The 16,028-nt window shown below is 36.8% G+C and overlaps 1 protein-coding gene across 4 annotated transcripts; it reads right to left on the reverse strand.

Moving 5' to 3' along the window:
• Nucleotides 1-65: 65 nt before the first annotated feature.
• Nucleotides 66-15,979, reverse strand: LOC113109359 (atrial natriuretic peptide receptor 1-like). 4 transcript variants are annotated; one of them, XM_026272983.1, is made up of 27 exons: nt 13,038-15,979; nt 12,625-12,819; nt 12,411-12,532; nt 11,997-12,086; nt 11,741-11,886; nt 11,249-11,370; nt 11,001-11,147; nt 10,758-10,912; nt 10,420-10,555; nt 10,146-10,237; nt 9,890-10,019; nt 8,246-8,324; nt 7,819-7,918; nt 7,452-7,544; nt 7,221-7,298; nt 7,024-7,128; nt 6,325-6,396; nt 6,072-6,234; nt 5,732-5,884; nt 5,445-5,619; nt 4,083-4,226; nt 2,607-2,730; nt 1,927-1,995; nt 1,663-1,837; nt 868-966; nt 593-684; nt 66-185 (listed from the first exon to the last, which is right to left on the reverse strand). In XM_026272983.1, the coding sequence occupies exons 1-27, from the start codon at nt 13,042-13,044 to the stop codon at nt 138-140; spliced, it is 3,111 nt and encodes a 1,036-aa protein (XP_026128768.1). In that variant the 5' UTR covers nt 13,045-15,979; the 3' UTR covers nt 66-137. The 4 variants fall into 4 exon arrangements, with proteins under 4 accessions (XP_026128768.1, XP_026128764.1, XP_026128761.1 ...); XM_026272979.1 differs by lacking the exon at nt 66-185 and having other exon boundaries at nt 204-684; nt 12,625-12,816; XM_026272976.1 differs by lacking the exon at nt 66-185 and having other exon boundaries at nt 204-684.
• Nucleotides 15,980-16,028: the final 49 nt, after the last annotated feature.

Consider the following 16,028-nt stretch of genomic DNA (forward strand, 5'->3'; position numbering starts at 1 on the left):
ATAAACTTTCTTATTGAAAATAGAGCAGACACGCAGAATAAAGTATACATATAGTGAACATATAGTTTTTTTTTTTTTTTTTTTTTTTTTTTTTGTAAAAAAAACAAAAACAAAAAAAAAACATCTGAACATCTGGTTTAGTAGTCCTCTCCCAGAAGCCAGTACGTCCTCACCCAGCCCTTTCCCTGAAATGGAAAAGAACAGAGGTGAGAGCAGTTACCGAAGCAATGAAAACTTGTTTAGTAGGCTATTGAGCTCTATTTATAGGTCCTTACCAGCTGTAACTCGTTACTGAAGAAATATTTCCACTCTTTCTGAAATTATGTTGCCATGTATACACAACTTTTCAGATATCAATGTTTACAGCCGTGATTGTACTTAAGATGTCATAGTACTACACTATGGTTTTTGTAACACAATAGGTGTGTCACTGTTAGTGCTAATAATTTCAAAGCACCATTCCTACAATAAATATGTGTGAAAAAAAAAAATCAGTTGAGCGAATCGGATTGTTGTGATGTGATAAGGCGGGAGAGATGAAAACGATATGATGCTTTCTGAGGTGAATGTCAAAGTGGCAGAAACCCTGCACCTTTATGTGGATGTCACCTCGCAGTTCACAGTGGAACGTCCTGAAAGTGTCAAGGAGAGACTTGGTGGAACTGCTCACATGGATTCTCAGAGCTGGAGAGGGAAAAAGTAAGGAAATGTGATGTCTGTCTATGCTTTTACATAATTAAAGTCCAGTCAAAAAAAAAAGGTGCTGAGGTCATGGCAGTACGATCAATCACATGGGTTTCATTTAAAATGCTTCTCACACATTTCATCCTAATCTGTTGTCAGCACATCCTTCATGAATGATCTTACGTAATCCGTATGTCTCCATCCTGGAGGCAGTGTTCACAGTGTCTCCAAATAAACAGTAGCGTGGCATTTTCAGACCCACAACCCCCGCGACACAAGGGCCTGTAACAAGCAATATGATTTATTTTATGACTTCTATTTTTTCACAACCAAGTAGTTTTAACAAACACATTTCAAATAAAGTTTCTTCTGTTCCTTTAATGCAATAGTACTCAGCCTATGTTTTGTGTGCCTAAAGAAATTCTTTAATGGTGACATTATGTAATATAATGTATAATGATGTATTTTATTTGAATTTTTCTTATATGTGTCATAAAGCAAGCTGGCAAGTTGGAATTACTGCACGAATGCCTGAGTAGTGTAAACACTCCTCTGATGCATAAATTGACCAAATCAGAGTGAATATACAAATGCGTCATTGGTTTTCTATTGAAAACACATCTGAAAAAGGCAAGAAATAGAAGAAACGTACTGTAGAAAACTTTTGTATAAATAACCATTCATAATGAAATATATTCATGAGAAGTAGTTCCTTAAAACTTTAAATAATGCATGATTTTGTGCATATATTTATATACATGGAGAGGATGATTTATTTTATTTTAATTCTGTATTCTATTTTGAAATATTTTGAAATGCAATTTATTTTTGTGACGGCAAATACATTTTTTTTGTGTGTGTGGAATCCATGATACATTTTCTTTGGTGAACATGTTATTTTACATTACATTATTATTATTTACATTGCAGGCCAGTATGAATAGCAAAGCCAAAGAGCTTTCACCATCCAGTCATTACCTGAATGAACTCCAATGCGAACCCGCAGCTGCTGCTCTTGTATATGTGGACTGTAGAAGCTCCTCATGCCCTGCACTATAGCTAATGACATTCTTGCTATTTCTTTCACATGGTCGTCTCCATTTCTTGTAGGCAGGCCCGACACTACCATGTAGGCATCGCCAATGGTTTCTACCTGGATACAGCAAAGGACACATGAAGCAACCTATATCCTACAATAGATGAAATCGTTCTGCAAGGCAGTGAAGCATTCAAATGATGTACCTTATAAACATTGTGGTGGTCAATGATATTGTCAAAGTATGTGTACAGGTCATTCAGCACGTTCACTACCTACAGCAAAGAAAACAAGTGCAGTCAGTTTATAGCAGTCAGCTTATGGATCAAGATACAGAGATCAAAGTTTCTGTAACGTGACAATAGTTTTCCATTGGGGTTCAGCTGTGGGCTTCAGCATGGTCCAAAATTAACCTCATGTGAATGTATTATTTCCACGTTAAGGATCAAGTAGGCTACCGAGCCAACAGCTATGCTAACAGAAGCCTGCTACTCATGACAGAGTTAAGTTTTCAGCACTTGTGCCATGTCACCTAATAATGTCAAGAGCTCTTATGGGACATATGAAATCCATTCCAGAGCTTACTATGTGGGTATTTGATCTTAGAACAGACCCCTGCACAAACAAACACATAGACACATGCATTATTTAACAAGTGCAGGGTATATTTCAAAATCTTAGACAATAGAAGACAGCAGCTCCTCAAGCCTCCCCAAATATCCCTGGACATATGTATTTTTCAAAATATGATCGAAATCTGTACAAATGACCCCACAAAGGACCTACATTTTTAAAAACCTCTGTGAAGTGTTTTTGCCTGCAAGGCCTACACAGAAAAAGTGCAGAAACTCTAAGATGCTGTTTGAGTCTCTGCGTCTTTCATCACCTGCATTGGCGTGAGGGATGCTGACATGGCTGTGAAGCCTTCAATGTCACTGAAATAGATGGTGACGCAGTCGAAGGTCTCTGCTCTCACTGTCTTCCCCGCTATGAGCTGAGCAGCCACGCATCTAAAAATACGAGAAAAAAGACCGGTTTCAAGTGGGGGGCTTGGTGATGATCACTGGTCTCGTCACGTAGGCTTGTGAGGCCAGGTGCTAGCAAGTTTTTAGTAACTGAAGTGTTGTGGATGAATTCACTGAACAGTTGTGCCACTTTTGCCTGCAGTATATCAACGAGAAAACACCTACGTCATTCACTATGCATACTGTACATCATTAACCTCATGTCGTTCCAAATCTTGCATTCGTCTTCGAAACACAAAAGTTTTTAATTAAATCTGAGAGATTTCCATCCCTCTTGAAATATGATAAACAGAAGCTCAACCATGTGTGGCATGCAAGAACAAACCTCTTTGGTTCTTGTGTGTCTAGCAAGCATGTTGGAGCTTGCATTTAGCATATTGATTTGCTCTGTCTGCACTGATCAATGTTTAAAAGTGAATAAAAGCTGGAATTAAATCTGTTCATCATAAAAAGCGATTGTGCATCTTCAGAAGAATTAAACAGCTCGATTTATATGGATTACGTTTGCTATGTCTTTGTGAACTTTTTGAATAGTCGTATTTCGGGGTGAATAAACTGTCTGTGGAGGGTCCAGAAATCTTTCAGATTTCCTTTAAAATATCTTGATTTCTGTTTCGAAGACGAACAAAAGTCATATAGATTTAGATCAACATGAGGGTGAATAATTGATGACAAAATTTTCATTTTAGGGTCAACAATTTTTTTGGGTTAAAATATATCCAGTCTCACAGAGTTGTACATTTTAAATTTGCAATCAGTACAAAACATTTGAACATGTTTAACATTAAGGCTAAGACACAACAAAGTGACATAAAAAAGCAGAAACAGTAGCTCACTATAGTAAAAAAAAAAAAAAAAAGCCAACAGCTTAGCACATAGTTGTTGTGCCTGCATGAGAAATGTACCACACCAGTAGGTGGCAGAAGTCTGTATTCATCATACAAAAAGAAAAACTGGAAGAGCCAAAAGAGCATTCTGTGTGTGCCCTCAAAGTTCAAAGTTCAAAGTTGAACAGCCATCAGTGTCGAATCTATCACCGAGAGACTCCGTTGTTGATTCAACATGCTGCCAAAAAGCTACCAAGGCTGGTCCAACAAGGGGAGCACTCTTCAAAAACTAGGCCAACAGATGTTCAAAGACAGCCTGACTCTGGTCGATGGCTGACCTTCGGCTTGGTGTGTCACAGTCTATTTGCATATTTACTTTGTAAATCAAAGAAAAGAATGGAAAAAGGAAGAAGAGTTTAAAAGGAAAAAATTAGTTCTAGGTAGCTTTGGATCAGCATTATATATATATATATATATATATATATATATATATATAATCTGGAGCATTACCGTGGCAACATCTGCGTGAGCAGTCCCTCTGCTCGCTTCTTCTCTTCCTGGAGTTCAGCGGTACGTTGACTGACTATCTCCTCCAGATTACACGCATACTGCTCCATACGGGACAGCAGGTTATCCAGAATGTTCTCAGACCCCCTGGGCACACACTCAAATGCTAAGCAAAAGTCATTTAATATTATTAACATTAACCAGCTTTAGTACTATCACATTAAAGAAGCAGTAATTCTTTATTGCCCGTTTTGGTGCAAAAGAAACATTTATCAGCGCACTGCACTCACAACACTATCGTTATTTATTTTTTTATTCTCTCTCTCTCTGTTCATCCTCCGAGGCCAGTATAACGGTTTAGCGTGATATGTTGTGACAGTGTTGTTCTCATGGGACATTGTGATCGCTGGGTTGTGTGTCACTGGTCCCCGGGGTAGCCGTATCCTGTTTGTTTGTCTACTTGATTAAGCACTGTCATTTCTTAGTGCAATTAATGATCCTCTGTGTCCCTGCTTGTTCTTTATTATCTCAAAAGTGTTCATTAGTCAAACTACCCTCATTTAGAGTTGAAACAAGCACAAAGAAGGAAGAATGTGGTGAAGATTGGATCAGCAGAAAGACTAATAAAAGTGTAGTCCGCGGAGAACCGTAAAAGTCAGAGAGGCTGTGGTTCTCTTCGTTTAGGTCTGGTAAGTGCCAACTGCTAACACGTCACTGTTTTATAATGTACTGTATATGGGTGAATGTAAAAATATGAATTATGTTTATTAGCCGATTGAGATAAATAAATGAGTGTAGATAAGTGTTGCTCAAATAGAAATAATATTATAACCTATTGAATTTGCTTTCATTTGTATATTTTCAGTTTTTCTTTTAATTCAAAATTTTCATCTATTTATAGCTTTAATTAATTCAGCTTTATTTTAATCAATGGAAATCATATTAAATAGTTCTAGTAAATAATAAAGACACTGATAGCCATAGATAAATACACAAACATACAAACAGAAGTTTAAAGATTAGTGATATCCAATTTGTTAATGAAGCTGGTTCTTGATTCAATCAAACCTAGTTTCAAAACGTTTGTAAACCAATCAGCTGCACACTGTAAAAGCTGATTGTTTCCTGCTCTGAAATAAAAAATTTAGTAGGTTGACTCAGTCATACTAAATAATAGTTTTTTTCCCTTGGGAAAAACAGCCACATGTCAGCCCTTACGAGGTGCCCTATTCCATCTAAAATTAAGCTTTTGTTAGGATAATGATTAAGTTTGTGACTATATATTTTTTCAGTAGTAGTAATTACTTTAAGGGTAAATATTGTGACATAGATGCCATTGGCTCTACGTCTTGATTCATTACTGACCCATTAGGACACAGTTTCTTGATGGCAGTCCTAAGAGAAGAAAAGTCTGGTCTCTCTGCAGGTTTTTCTCTCCAGCAGCTGACCATGATTCCCTCCAGTTCCTCTACACCCTCTGCTGGATCTATGTGAGGCCTCAGTGGGCTACAGCCCCCTGCCCTGACCCTCTCCACAATCTCTAAAAAACAGACAGGGAGAAAGTCGCCAACAGTCCCACACAGTTGTCCATCTGAAATGGTTTACTTGAAGAGTGACTTTATAGCGTGATGGAGTGGAGTGTGTTACCGTACCTCTAGCACTGAAGTGACAGTTGGGGATGTAGAAAGGCCCTCTACGATATACTACCTCATGAGCGATAATGGCAAAACTGTAGATGTCCCCTTTTTGTGTACCATGAGCTGGAATGGACTGCCTCAGTAGCTCTGGTGCCTTCCACAGCAGAGCTTAAAATGAAAACACATATTAAAAAAAAAACACAGAACTGACCAAATCAAGCTAAAACGGTCCTCATCTTGCATTTATGTGTGCAACACATTTATGTTTTGAACTCTAAACGAATTCTTTAAAAAAAGAAAAATTCTTCCAAACAAAAATGCATTTGTTCTTGAAAGTTCCACATTTTCAGCTTACCGGTCCAGGGTTCAAATACGGGACTCTTCTCTGAGTCTGAAATCCTGAGCATATTAAGTCCAAAATCAGTGACCTTCAAGACAAAGCGGCTGTCCACCACACAGCTTGCTGATGAGAGGTGACCGTGGAAGTGCAGGGGGCTATGGTGCAAATAGTCCATGCCCTACATGAGAGTCAAAATTGATCCATCACTGTTTTATATTCTTCTGTCAGCGAAAACGGTTTAGACTATATAAAACACAGACACAATCACCTTTACGATGTCTAGCATGAGGGAAAATTTGAAACTCCAGTCCAGCTTGATAGACTCATTCTTCAATATGTCCTTAGGGAGAAAATCTTTCGTTACAATGGTCATTCTTAAAATAATAACATATATAATGTATTCATTCATTCATTCATTCATTCATTCATTCATATACAATCACATGAAAGAGCATACAGTAGCACTTATTCAGGTAATGTTGTTCCAAATCTGTAGAACTAGAATATTGTATATATATTTGCATAGTTCTTTTCATCTTTCCAGAAAAAAAAAAATTACATTTACATTTTTTTGTGTGTTAAATATTGAGAGAATTACATTTATTTATGTATTTATTTTTTAAATGAAATTTTTTTTTTCTAAGAAAATAATTTGATTTTACATTGAACAAATAATTTGATTGTTGGTGTACTAAAAATGAATAAGGAAAAACCATAAATATTATTGTTTATCAATAAATCTGATTAGTCTCAATATTACTTTGTAGGTAAACCAAGAAATGCTATTCTACCACCATTTTTAAATACATGTTGCAATAAAGTTCTTGCATAAGGATTGTCCCAATAGTTACATTTATTTTATTCATAAATCCAAAACTTTCTTTATTTAACACCCATAAGAAAATCCTAAAGAAATACAAATGCTAATTAACTGATAGAAAAGAATCATTTATCTGTGTAATAGCACCTGTAGGCTTCCTTTAGGGCAGTACTCTGTAAGAATGAAGGGCTGAGGGGTATCCAGGGCCGCTCCAATAAATTTACAAAGGTTATAGTGGGTCAAATCTCTGCACTAAAGACACAGAGGCATATTAACTGCAGTACATGAGTAAATGCAAAATTTGTATAAAAAATGAAATGCATTTTTAATGTTTTAATGTTCACCTGTTTGAGTTCCGCCAGGAGCTCGCTGCTCAGATGAGGGTTCTTTAAATTCAGAAAGCAAACAGAACAAATTGTTCCCTGTAGGAGAGTGAAAATGTATTTAATCAACTGAACTATTGTTTTATTGGGCAACTATATGGTGCCAAATGTTTGTTAGCATAAACTGCCTTCTCCATAATTTTGCTATGTAGTGACGTAAATGTATAAACGCTCAGATTCCAAATACTTCACTTTGTAGACTGCGGTTCTGTGTGCTGATGGCTCGCCTTGCATGCTGCAAATTATAGACTCCAAAGAAGCCTGGATGGGTTTGGATCTGTGAGACTGAACCACAAAGAATCTAGATGTAATAGATTAATTTGTGTAGTAATTCCATCCAAACAAACAAAAAAATAAAACGGCAATGATTAGGGTTTAGAAGGGGGTATCTCTTTAGATGACAGTGTCTATTGCATTGTTAACTATATGCAATACTATTTCTGGCACACAATTGCTATTAGTACTTATGTTCACATACTTCTTGCATAACAAAATAAAGTAAACTGTGGGCCAGAAGAGATACTTAATCAACTTATAATGCATCAAATCCTCCCAAAACCTTTGCTGTCACAGTTGAGGAGTGATGCTCCATCATTATGACATCATCGGCGTTGACTGTCCACAGCATCTTGGAAGCTTCTTCCTGGATTTTGAACTTCCTGGTGATAAATATTACTTTAATTTGAAGACTATAATCTAAGTACATATTTCTACAAAGAAAAACTGAAGAACAGCAGCGGGGTTGACTGAATTAGGCTTGCATTTTTGGGCATCTGCTCTAACGTTTTAGCTTGAGCATTTAGTCTGGCATTCATGAACTATATAATCAAAAGATTATGTCAACATAAATGCAGTATAACATGCAAATCTTACATCCAGAATAAAGTAAAATGGTGTAACAGCATTTCTGCACTTGATTCCGCAATTGTGAATCTGCAATTTTTATTATTTAAAAAGCAGCTGAAAATACACACTTTATCTATTACCTGTATAAAGCACAGATTGCAAGGGTCCCAGCACCCACCAAGCCAACGATAATCCCTAAAGCAATCAAGAATTTTCTCTCTGAAAATAAAACACATACATTTGTAATCTGCAAGTCTTCTGGGTGATTAGCACTCACTTGCTTTCAAATTGCAACTATGTCCATTTATAGAAGTATGACACAACAAGACTGGAAGCTACCAGGGGTAATTCTGTAGGAATGCAATACGAAACATCATGCATTGTCACATCCAGTCACCTTGATATACGTAAGTGTTATATCTAGTTGCATAAGTCTGTCCAGACTTTATTGCTTTGACCTGTTACCTTGGGGAAGATTCACTCAGCGAATAGCCGTTTAGGCTGGTCTGCCTTAGTGGTCCAACAGCGCTCATTAATGTTAAATGATCAAGATGGCAAATCAAATTAAATAAAACGGGTCTTACTATCACAACACAAAGTGAGTTCGTGGAAAGATGTAAGTAGTACTGTATTAGGAAACTGTTTTACGATAGAAATGTTCAGTGACTGATAGTAATAGACTAGAGATGCAAACTACTTTAAGTTTTTATGAAATTTCACAGTTCTGAATTGAAAATATGCAATCATGATTCATGTAAATCATAAATGAATGTTACAAGAGATGTTTGCGCTTTCGACTATTAGTCATATGAATAAGAGTGAATGTGCACATTTTAAAGTAAAATATTATTTTCAAATAGTGTAAATTGATGACTACTTTATATTAATACAAACCTAGAACTTATTTTAGCATTCTTATTTACTTGTTTAATTGCTTTATTATTATTATTATTATTATTATTATTATTATTATTATTATTATTATTATTATGCAGTTGATTTTACAGTTCTTATGAGCATGTGCATGACCTGATTCGTGCGCAAGCATGTCATCCCACCACACACACAAATTTGGATCTTGCAGGCATTGGTTCGTTATTTAAGTTTTTTTCTTTTCTTTCTTATTTTTTAATCAAATATATGGTATGGAACATTGCCAAAAAGATGAAAATGAAGGGATAAAAAGACAATCAGTGTGAATGCACTAAGTTGGGCATCTGGTGCCCCCTACTGGAACTAAAGTGACTGCACTGTAGCCTCTGACTGGCCTCTTGAAGGATTTGATAAACTAGAACAAGATGAACATGTTCCAGGCTTCTATTCATGTTTCTGCATGTTATTAGCACACCTTCATAATGAATGAATGCTCGACCAACTGTGAAATGCATTCAACTTAGAAGCCATGAAAGTCCAAATACCAACCCAGACTCACTGGAAAAACGAGCCTCTACCTACATCTCTGCAAAACTCCAGTAACGTGCTTTTGCTTTTGTTACCACTATCAGTTAGGTTTAGGATATGGTTAAATGCAGGTGGTATGTTCTTTTCAAACATGACAGAGCATTATCCTTTTAGTGCCACTCACATTTCTTTTCAGAACTGCTATACATACAACCACCAACATAAACGTTGCCAGATTCATGTTCGTCTGGATAACAAAAAGAACACGTTTTTAGTGCCATTGACTGGACTTTTTCACGAAATGTGCAAGAAGTTAAATAATATAATTTTGCATAACTGTTGCAACAGTCATGTTCTCCCAGTGAGCCCCAGTTGACTGATACCTAGATTGATGCAGAGTTTTCCATGAAAGCCACAATCTGGAGAGTCTTTGGGAGGAGTTGTCCGTCCTCCAGGCCACTTGATGTGAAGCCCCTGTACGGCCTTATAAGTCCCAAAATAGTTCGCAATGACCTGTGTGGAGAACCCTATGACTCATTTGACTAATGAAATTCACAATAGCACAGCAGTTTTCAGACATCTTGAATTTGTTGTGCCTACAGTAGTTTAAGATTATTTAAGCTTATGACAGTAGCTCACCTGAAACTGGTTATTACTACCTTGGATTTGTTTCATCATGTAATTTAACTCTCGATCTCCACTTGCATCAATAGTTACATCTCCTTGGATACCTGTTTAACAAAAAGTCACAAAGCATCTAACCAGAAAACACACCAAAACCAGAAATATGTTCCTTTGAACTTGTATTATACTAAATAATACCAACTCAGCATTGCATATGCGCATGTAATCTTAACTCCATAAAGGCTTGAATTATTGTGGAATCACTGGATCCATTTTAAACTTTACAAACCTGTAATGGTCCTGTTCCACATTCGTCTAGTGATGGCTAAACCATCATATGGGTTTCCATTTTCGGCCAAAGTTTCGTTTAATGCCTGGGCATACAGCCAGACACTATCATGAGCTATGGCTGCTAGGACTGACACCTGTGGAATTAAAACAATTCAGCTCATAAGGAAGTAACCTAAAGGTTGTGCTAAAGGGTCATATATCACTTGCATAGTGATAATTAAAAGCGAACTATATTTCACATCAGGCTTTCCATCCATTCAACCACATGCCCTCACACCAAAGCTCAGTCATTGAAAATAGACTCTACCTTTGCTGATGTGCATAATAAAACCAAACCTTTTCGTCAGAAGCATATGTATAGCCAAAGTCTATTTTGGATCTTCTGATGACATTCTCTGAGAAGGCCTGATACAGTTTATGATTGGGTTTATACAAAGACAGGAAAAACAGAGCCTGATAAGCTTGCCTGGCCACCGAGTCATATTCATCACCTGAGAAAGAAGAAAACCTTGCACTATAAAAAGAATTTGCATCAGGTTCAGTAATGTCTCATTTTATGAATTTGTGGTTATAGCACACCTTGTTTCCATTCAAAACTGCCAAATAACACCTTTTGCTTATATGGCTCGAAACAAAAGAAAACAAAATCTCCGTTGGTGAGGCCTTTCTTGTGAGCTTCAATTAGCAAACTGCGGACCACCTTGCCATCTGCTGAGATCACAATGACTGTACAGGGTAAAGGACACAAACAATACTTTCATTGTTTAGTTCCTCACAGCTTTTGTGACAACAAATTCTCATCAGAGGGGATTTTGTTTTTTTCTTACTGCGCGAGACTTGTGCCACCTCAGTTAAGACCCAGGACCAGGTCGACAAGGACCCTTGGGAGAGAGGGCCAGGGATCTCTTGATACTTGGCCACTGTAATGTTATTGTGCTCTGCTTGATACCTTTTGAGAAAATATGTTTAAGTAAAAATATTTAAAAAATCTAAGATTAAATTCTTGACTTCAAAATAGTACAAAATCTACTATACTTACTAAATTACTCTCAAAAGTGAGCTATCACACAGGAAATTCTGGGAATGCCAATTTACTTTTTTTTTTTTGTTGTTGTTGTTTTTTTTTTTTTTACTTGTAAACTGTACAGTTCCTTGTCTAATTAGTAGAATATTTTTTACTGTAAAATTCAAAATCACTTTTACCATTATTATTCTTTTTATTATTACTTTCTTTTTTTTTATGTTTTCAATATAAATGCAGTTAATAATGTAAATGTACATAGATTTTCCATCTCTCAGTTTCAAGGTATATTACATACCTGATCCCCTCAACAGGAATAGCCCAGGATGGTTTATTTTCATAGATAATGCTGATGCGCTGCCAGCCAAACCACTTGCAGATTTCCACAAAGAAAGACCCTAGTTTAGTGAAAGGTCCAAAAACTCTTGTTAAGGTCGGATAGGCCTGAATTTATAGGGGTCGGGAGAGATAGAGAGAAAACATTTAGCAACTGAAAAGCAAAGTGCATTTTCAGATATCACAATGTTAATGGTAATACACACGTTACAACCAACCTTCTTATCTAGAAATTGTTGATCTGCACATATAGGACTGATGACAGCAATGTTCCAATACGCTGCTAGTTTAGCAGTCACAGCGCAGACCTTCAATAAGAATTAACAACAGATAATTTCCTACTCAACGGACTTCATCTTGTAATGATGATATCTTGTGACAAATGAGATTATACCCACTTTTGTAATTACTTTTTGATAGCCCTTCATGCATTAAAAGTCCATTTTAAGCTTTAATTGCAACTGTGCTTACAGAAGACAGATACATTAATTTGAAAGTCTATTGTCTGAGTAATTATATAATGAGTGAGCGATTGTTATTTTGACACGTTCCATTTAAACTAGCTGTATATTTATTATCTATTTCCTTTGACCTTCGATTGTCTTGGAAATGAAGCTAATATAACCACATACATTCGAGCAAGATGGGCCGATGAAAGCACTGTATTTGTGTTTATGGTAAAGTGCCGCAATTTTCCCCGGGCCGCGTAGATCATTGCATTCATCATCCACATAATGGTAATCCAGTTGATGACCTGACATGAATAATTCAACAACATATTCAATTAAAGATGATATATAAATATCGCTCATCTCCTTTTCTACTTCGTACAAATAGCTCACTGACCTCGCAGAAGGTCCGGACTGCGGTTTACAGAACTGACTGCGATAAGAGCTCCGGCCCCAATCCGACCAGTACTGAAAGGAATGGAGGTGTTGGGCATAGAGATCAACAAGGTGAATCTTTCACCCAGACTGAGAGAAACCAGAGTCATCAAGAAGAGCAGCGGGCCAGGAAGTCTCTCGAAGTGCTTCATTACTTCTAGATGACATGTAAATCCAAATTTATATTCATATTGTACAATACACACACGGATATATTTATATATATATATATATATATATATATATATATATATATATATATATACATTTTTGACAATAAAAGCAAGCCATGTGTAGATATATACATGTTTGAATAGTTTCTAACTGTAGTGCAGTCAATATGAGCCTGTAAAGTTAATAAATGAAATTGCTTACCACTCATTCCAGAAGAACAATTCCCGATTCAACACAGAGTTTGAGCAAAATGCGTTGAAAACAAATAAAATAGGACCTTGCATCAGAAACTACCTGTAATGAGGACGGGAAAACATCCAGTGGCAAATTGTGGCCATGTGGTTTTGCTCTGAATCCAGCAATCCACAACAGTGATCTCTCCCCAGAGTGACTGTACATCAAGGGTCTCACATTTATACTGCTCTATCTCAAGCTCTGGTGTTCCTCTGGCGTTTGTTTATAGCTATTCAAGCATATGAGTAAACACTGGTCTACAGATGTCTTCGGGAATTCTCATGTCCCAAGGTCTAAAAAAAAACACATGCCCTCTGTCTTCTGTCAATGCTTTGAGTGATACTGTAGCATTTGTTTTCCGTTTACATGCACAAGGGCTCTTTCCAAAAGTACTTATGTCAAGCATAAACAAGGCATTGCTCATATTAAATGATATGGATGTAAGGATCTCAAATAAACTGGTATTTTCCAAGATGTTTGCTGACTTTCTGTGTTTTAATGAAGTATAGAAATAATAATATAATAATAATATTTATGTATACCTTACATTAATTCAAAATCATAGCGGAAGAACCAGCCAGGTCAGGAACAAGAGGTCAAAAGGTTAGGGTTAAAATAAGAACCGTGTCAGCCCGTCTGTACCGTGGGAATTTCCTCCAGTGCATCTGTCAATTTCACAGGCCAGAAAACATTTGAAACCTTTCTCAGTATAAAAAGCTGAACATCATGAGAGATTAATTTTGCAGACATTTCCACACTAAATATGCCTGCCTATAAAAACAACTATCGGTATTGGGGTTAGGGTGTGTCACTGCACGAATACACAGGGGAATAGAAATAGTAAAGAATAAGTGAAAAGGGTTCTGTTTCAAAACTCTTTGCATCTGAAGTATGCTTCAAAAAACAGGTTTATTGAAGCAATCTGAAAGAACAATACAAAACAATGTCTCACTTTCTGTGGCTGACCACAGCTCAAATCCACTTTCTGTTTAATGCACTTTTTTCCTTAATGGTATTTATGCTTAATGAACACTGAACTCCAGTGTACTGAGGTAAAGCGCATGTAGATCTTAAAAAAAAATGCTAATTTGTGTGAGCCTGTATGTATGAATGTTCTCAATCGGAGTCACAATGCGACTGAGCTCGATCCGAATTAATTTTCGATCAGATTGAAGGGGGTGGTTTATTCCTCTTCTAATACGATTGAGCATGCATGTAAACACACGATCGGATTGAACCATGAAACTGAAAGGACTGCACATATGCAATGCATATGGATGGGGATTGGGACCGGGGCAAGGGGTCTCAGCCTGTGCAGACCCGCGTGCACCACCTTTGCCAGGAGCGTCATCGGTGCCGATTCGGGATGGTGGCATGTTGGGCGTTCGGGAGGCATCCGATCATCCGAGACTGCCATTTTTGTCAAGGATTGCAGGTGAAGGTTCACCAACCCTCACCCCAAAGGAACGTAATGCTAATCAAATCAATAGTGAAACAATATCTGGAAGTCAAACTTGTCAACACAGGAAGTGGTCTACAAATCCAACTGTCGTAAAAAAAGGATGTGGAATGTTTTTCAGACTGTTAACCACTCAAAAATAATATGGGATCACAAATTAAAATCAAATGGATTATTTGGTGGGCACCTCAATATACGAAGCCTCGTATCGAAATTTGACCAACTTCACGGTAAATCAATTGGGATTCTCTGTTAACTGGAAAAGATGTCCATGAGGGAAGCATGACACTTTCAAGTAAATTACAGTGTATTATTAAAAAATGTACTTGTAGGCATACACAAAGGAAAAGAAGAAGTAGTCTCCCTTGGATTAATGCAGATGTCCTGAAGAAAATGAAAGAGCGTGACCTTGCACTGAAAAGGGCTATTAAAACAAACCGGCCACATGATAAACATCATTTTGCTATGCGAAGGAATGCCGTAACATCCATGTTGAGAAAGTCTAGGGCTAACTTTTTTCTGGCCATAATTAGTGAGGCAAGGGGTAATACAAAGTTAGTATGGGACCAGCTAAAAAAATGAATGGGCCAAGAGCATAAAACAAGAAAACCTGTTGAACTAATGATGGATGAAATGCGCGTTAGGAACCCAGCTATGACATTTAATCATTATTTTGTTGACTCGGTTACAGCCATTGCCCAGAGCTTCAAATCTGTAAATGTTGCGGTATGTAAAACCCCATCAACAGAACCTAGTCTTGTTTTAATTGGGCCACAGAAGCAAATACGGAAGCAATCATTGCAACTTTATTGATAAAATCAAGTTATCACTTGACAGCAATAGCATTGTAGGAGCAGTTTTCCTTGATCTTAGAAAAACATTTGACACAGTAAACTCTCGTCTCCTATTGGCTAAACTATCTTCTTTTAATCTCTCAGATAAGGTGTTAAAATGGTTAAAATCATATCTCTATCAATGCTTACAAACTGTTCGTATTGGTAAGAGCTCCTCTCCCTCTGTCGACCGACCTGCCACAAGGCTCCATACTATCCCCTTATTCTTATTCTGTATGTACATTAATGATCTGCCACTGGTATGTCCGAAGGTTAACATTATATGGAGCCTTGTGGCAGGTTGTTATTATTATTATTATTATTAGTTTCTCGTCTTAAGCCAGTAAGTTTTAAAAATATATATTTTTTTAAAGGTCAACACTGCCCTCTTGTGGTCGCCTAGATTTTGTATTTTTATTTTTATCTTGTGGCTTACAGTGGTTTTTAAATAGAGCAGACCCCTTAGAGTCTACAGTGTATAGTTGTACAGAGCCAAAACAGTGAAAAAAAAATCTGTAGTTGCACTAGGCACAAGACAATCCACTGAATAGCGCTATAAAAAGACCCAAATCTTACAAGCCTGATAAGTTAGTTCGATCATCTGTATTTCAAAGAAATGTATTTTTGTAAGAGAAAGAAAAAAAAAATTGGAATAATAGGCTGAAA

This window comes from Carassius auratus, chromosome 1, assembly GCF_003368295.1.
Source record: "Carassius auratus strain Wakin chromosome 1, ASM336829v1, whole genome shotgun sequence".
Taxonomy (NCBI): domain Eukaryota; kingdom Metazoa; phylum Chordata; class Actinopteri; order Cypriniformes; family Cyprinidae; genus Carassius; species Carassius auratus.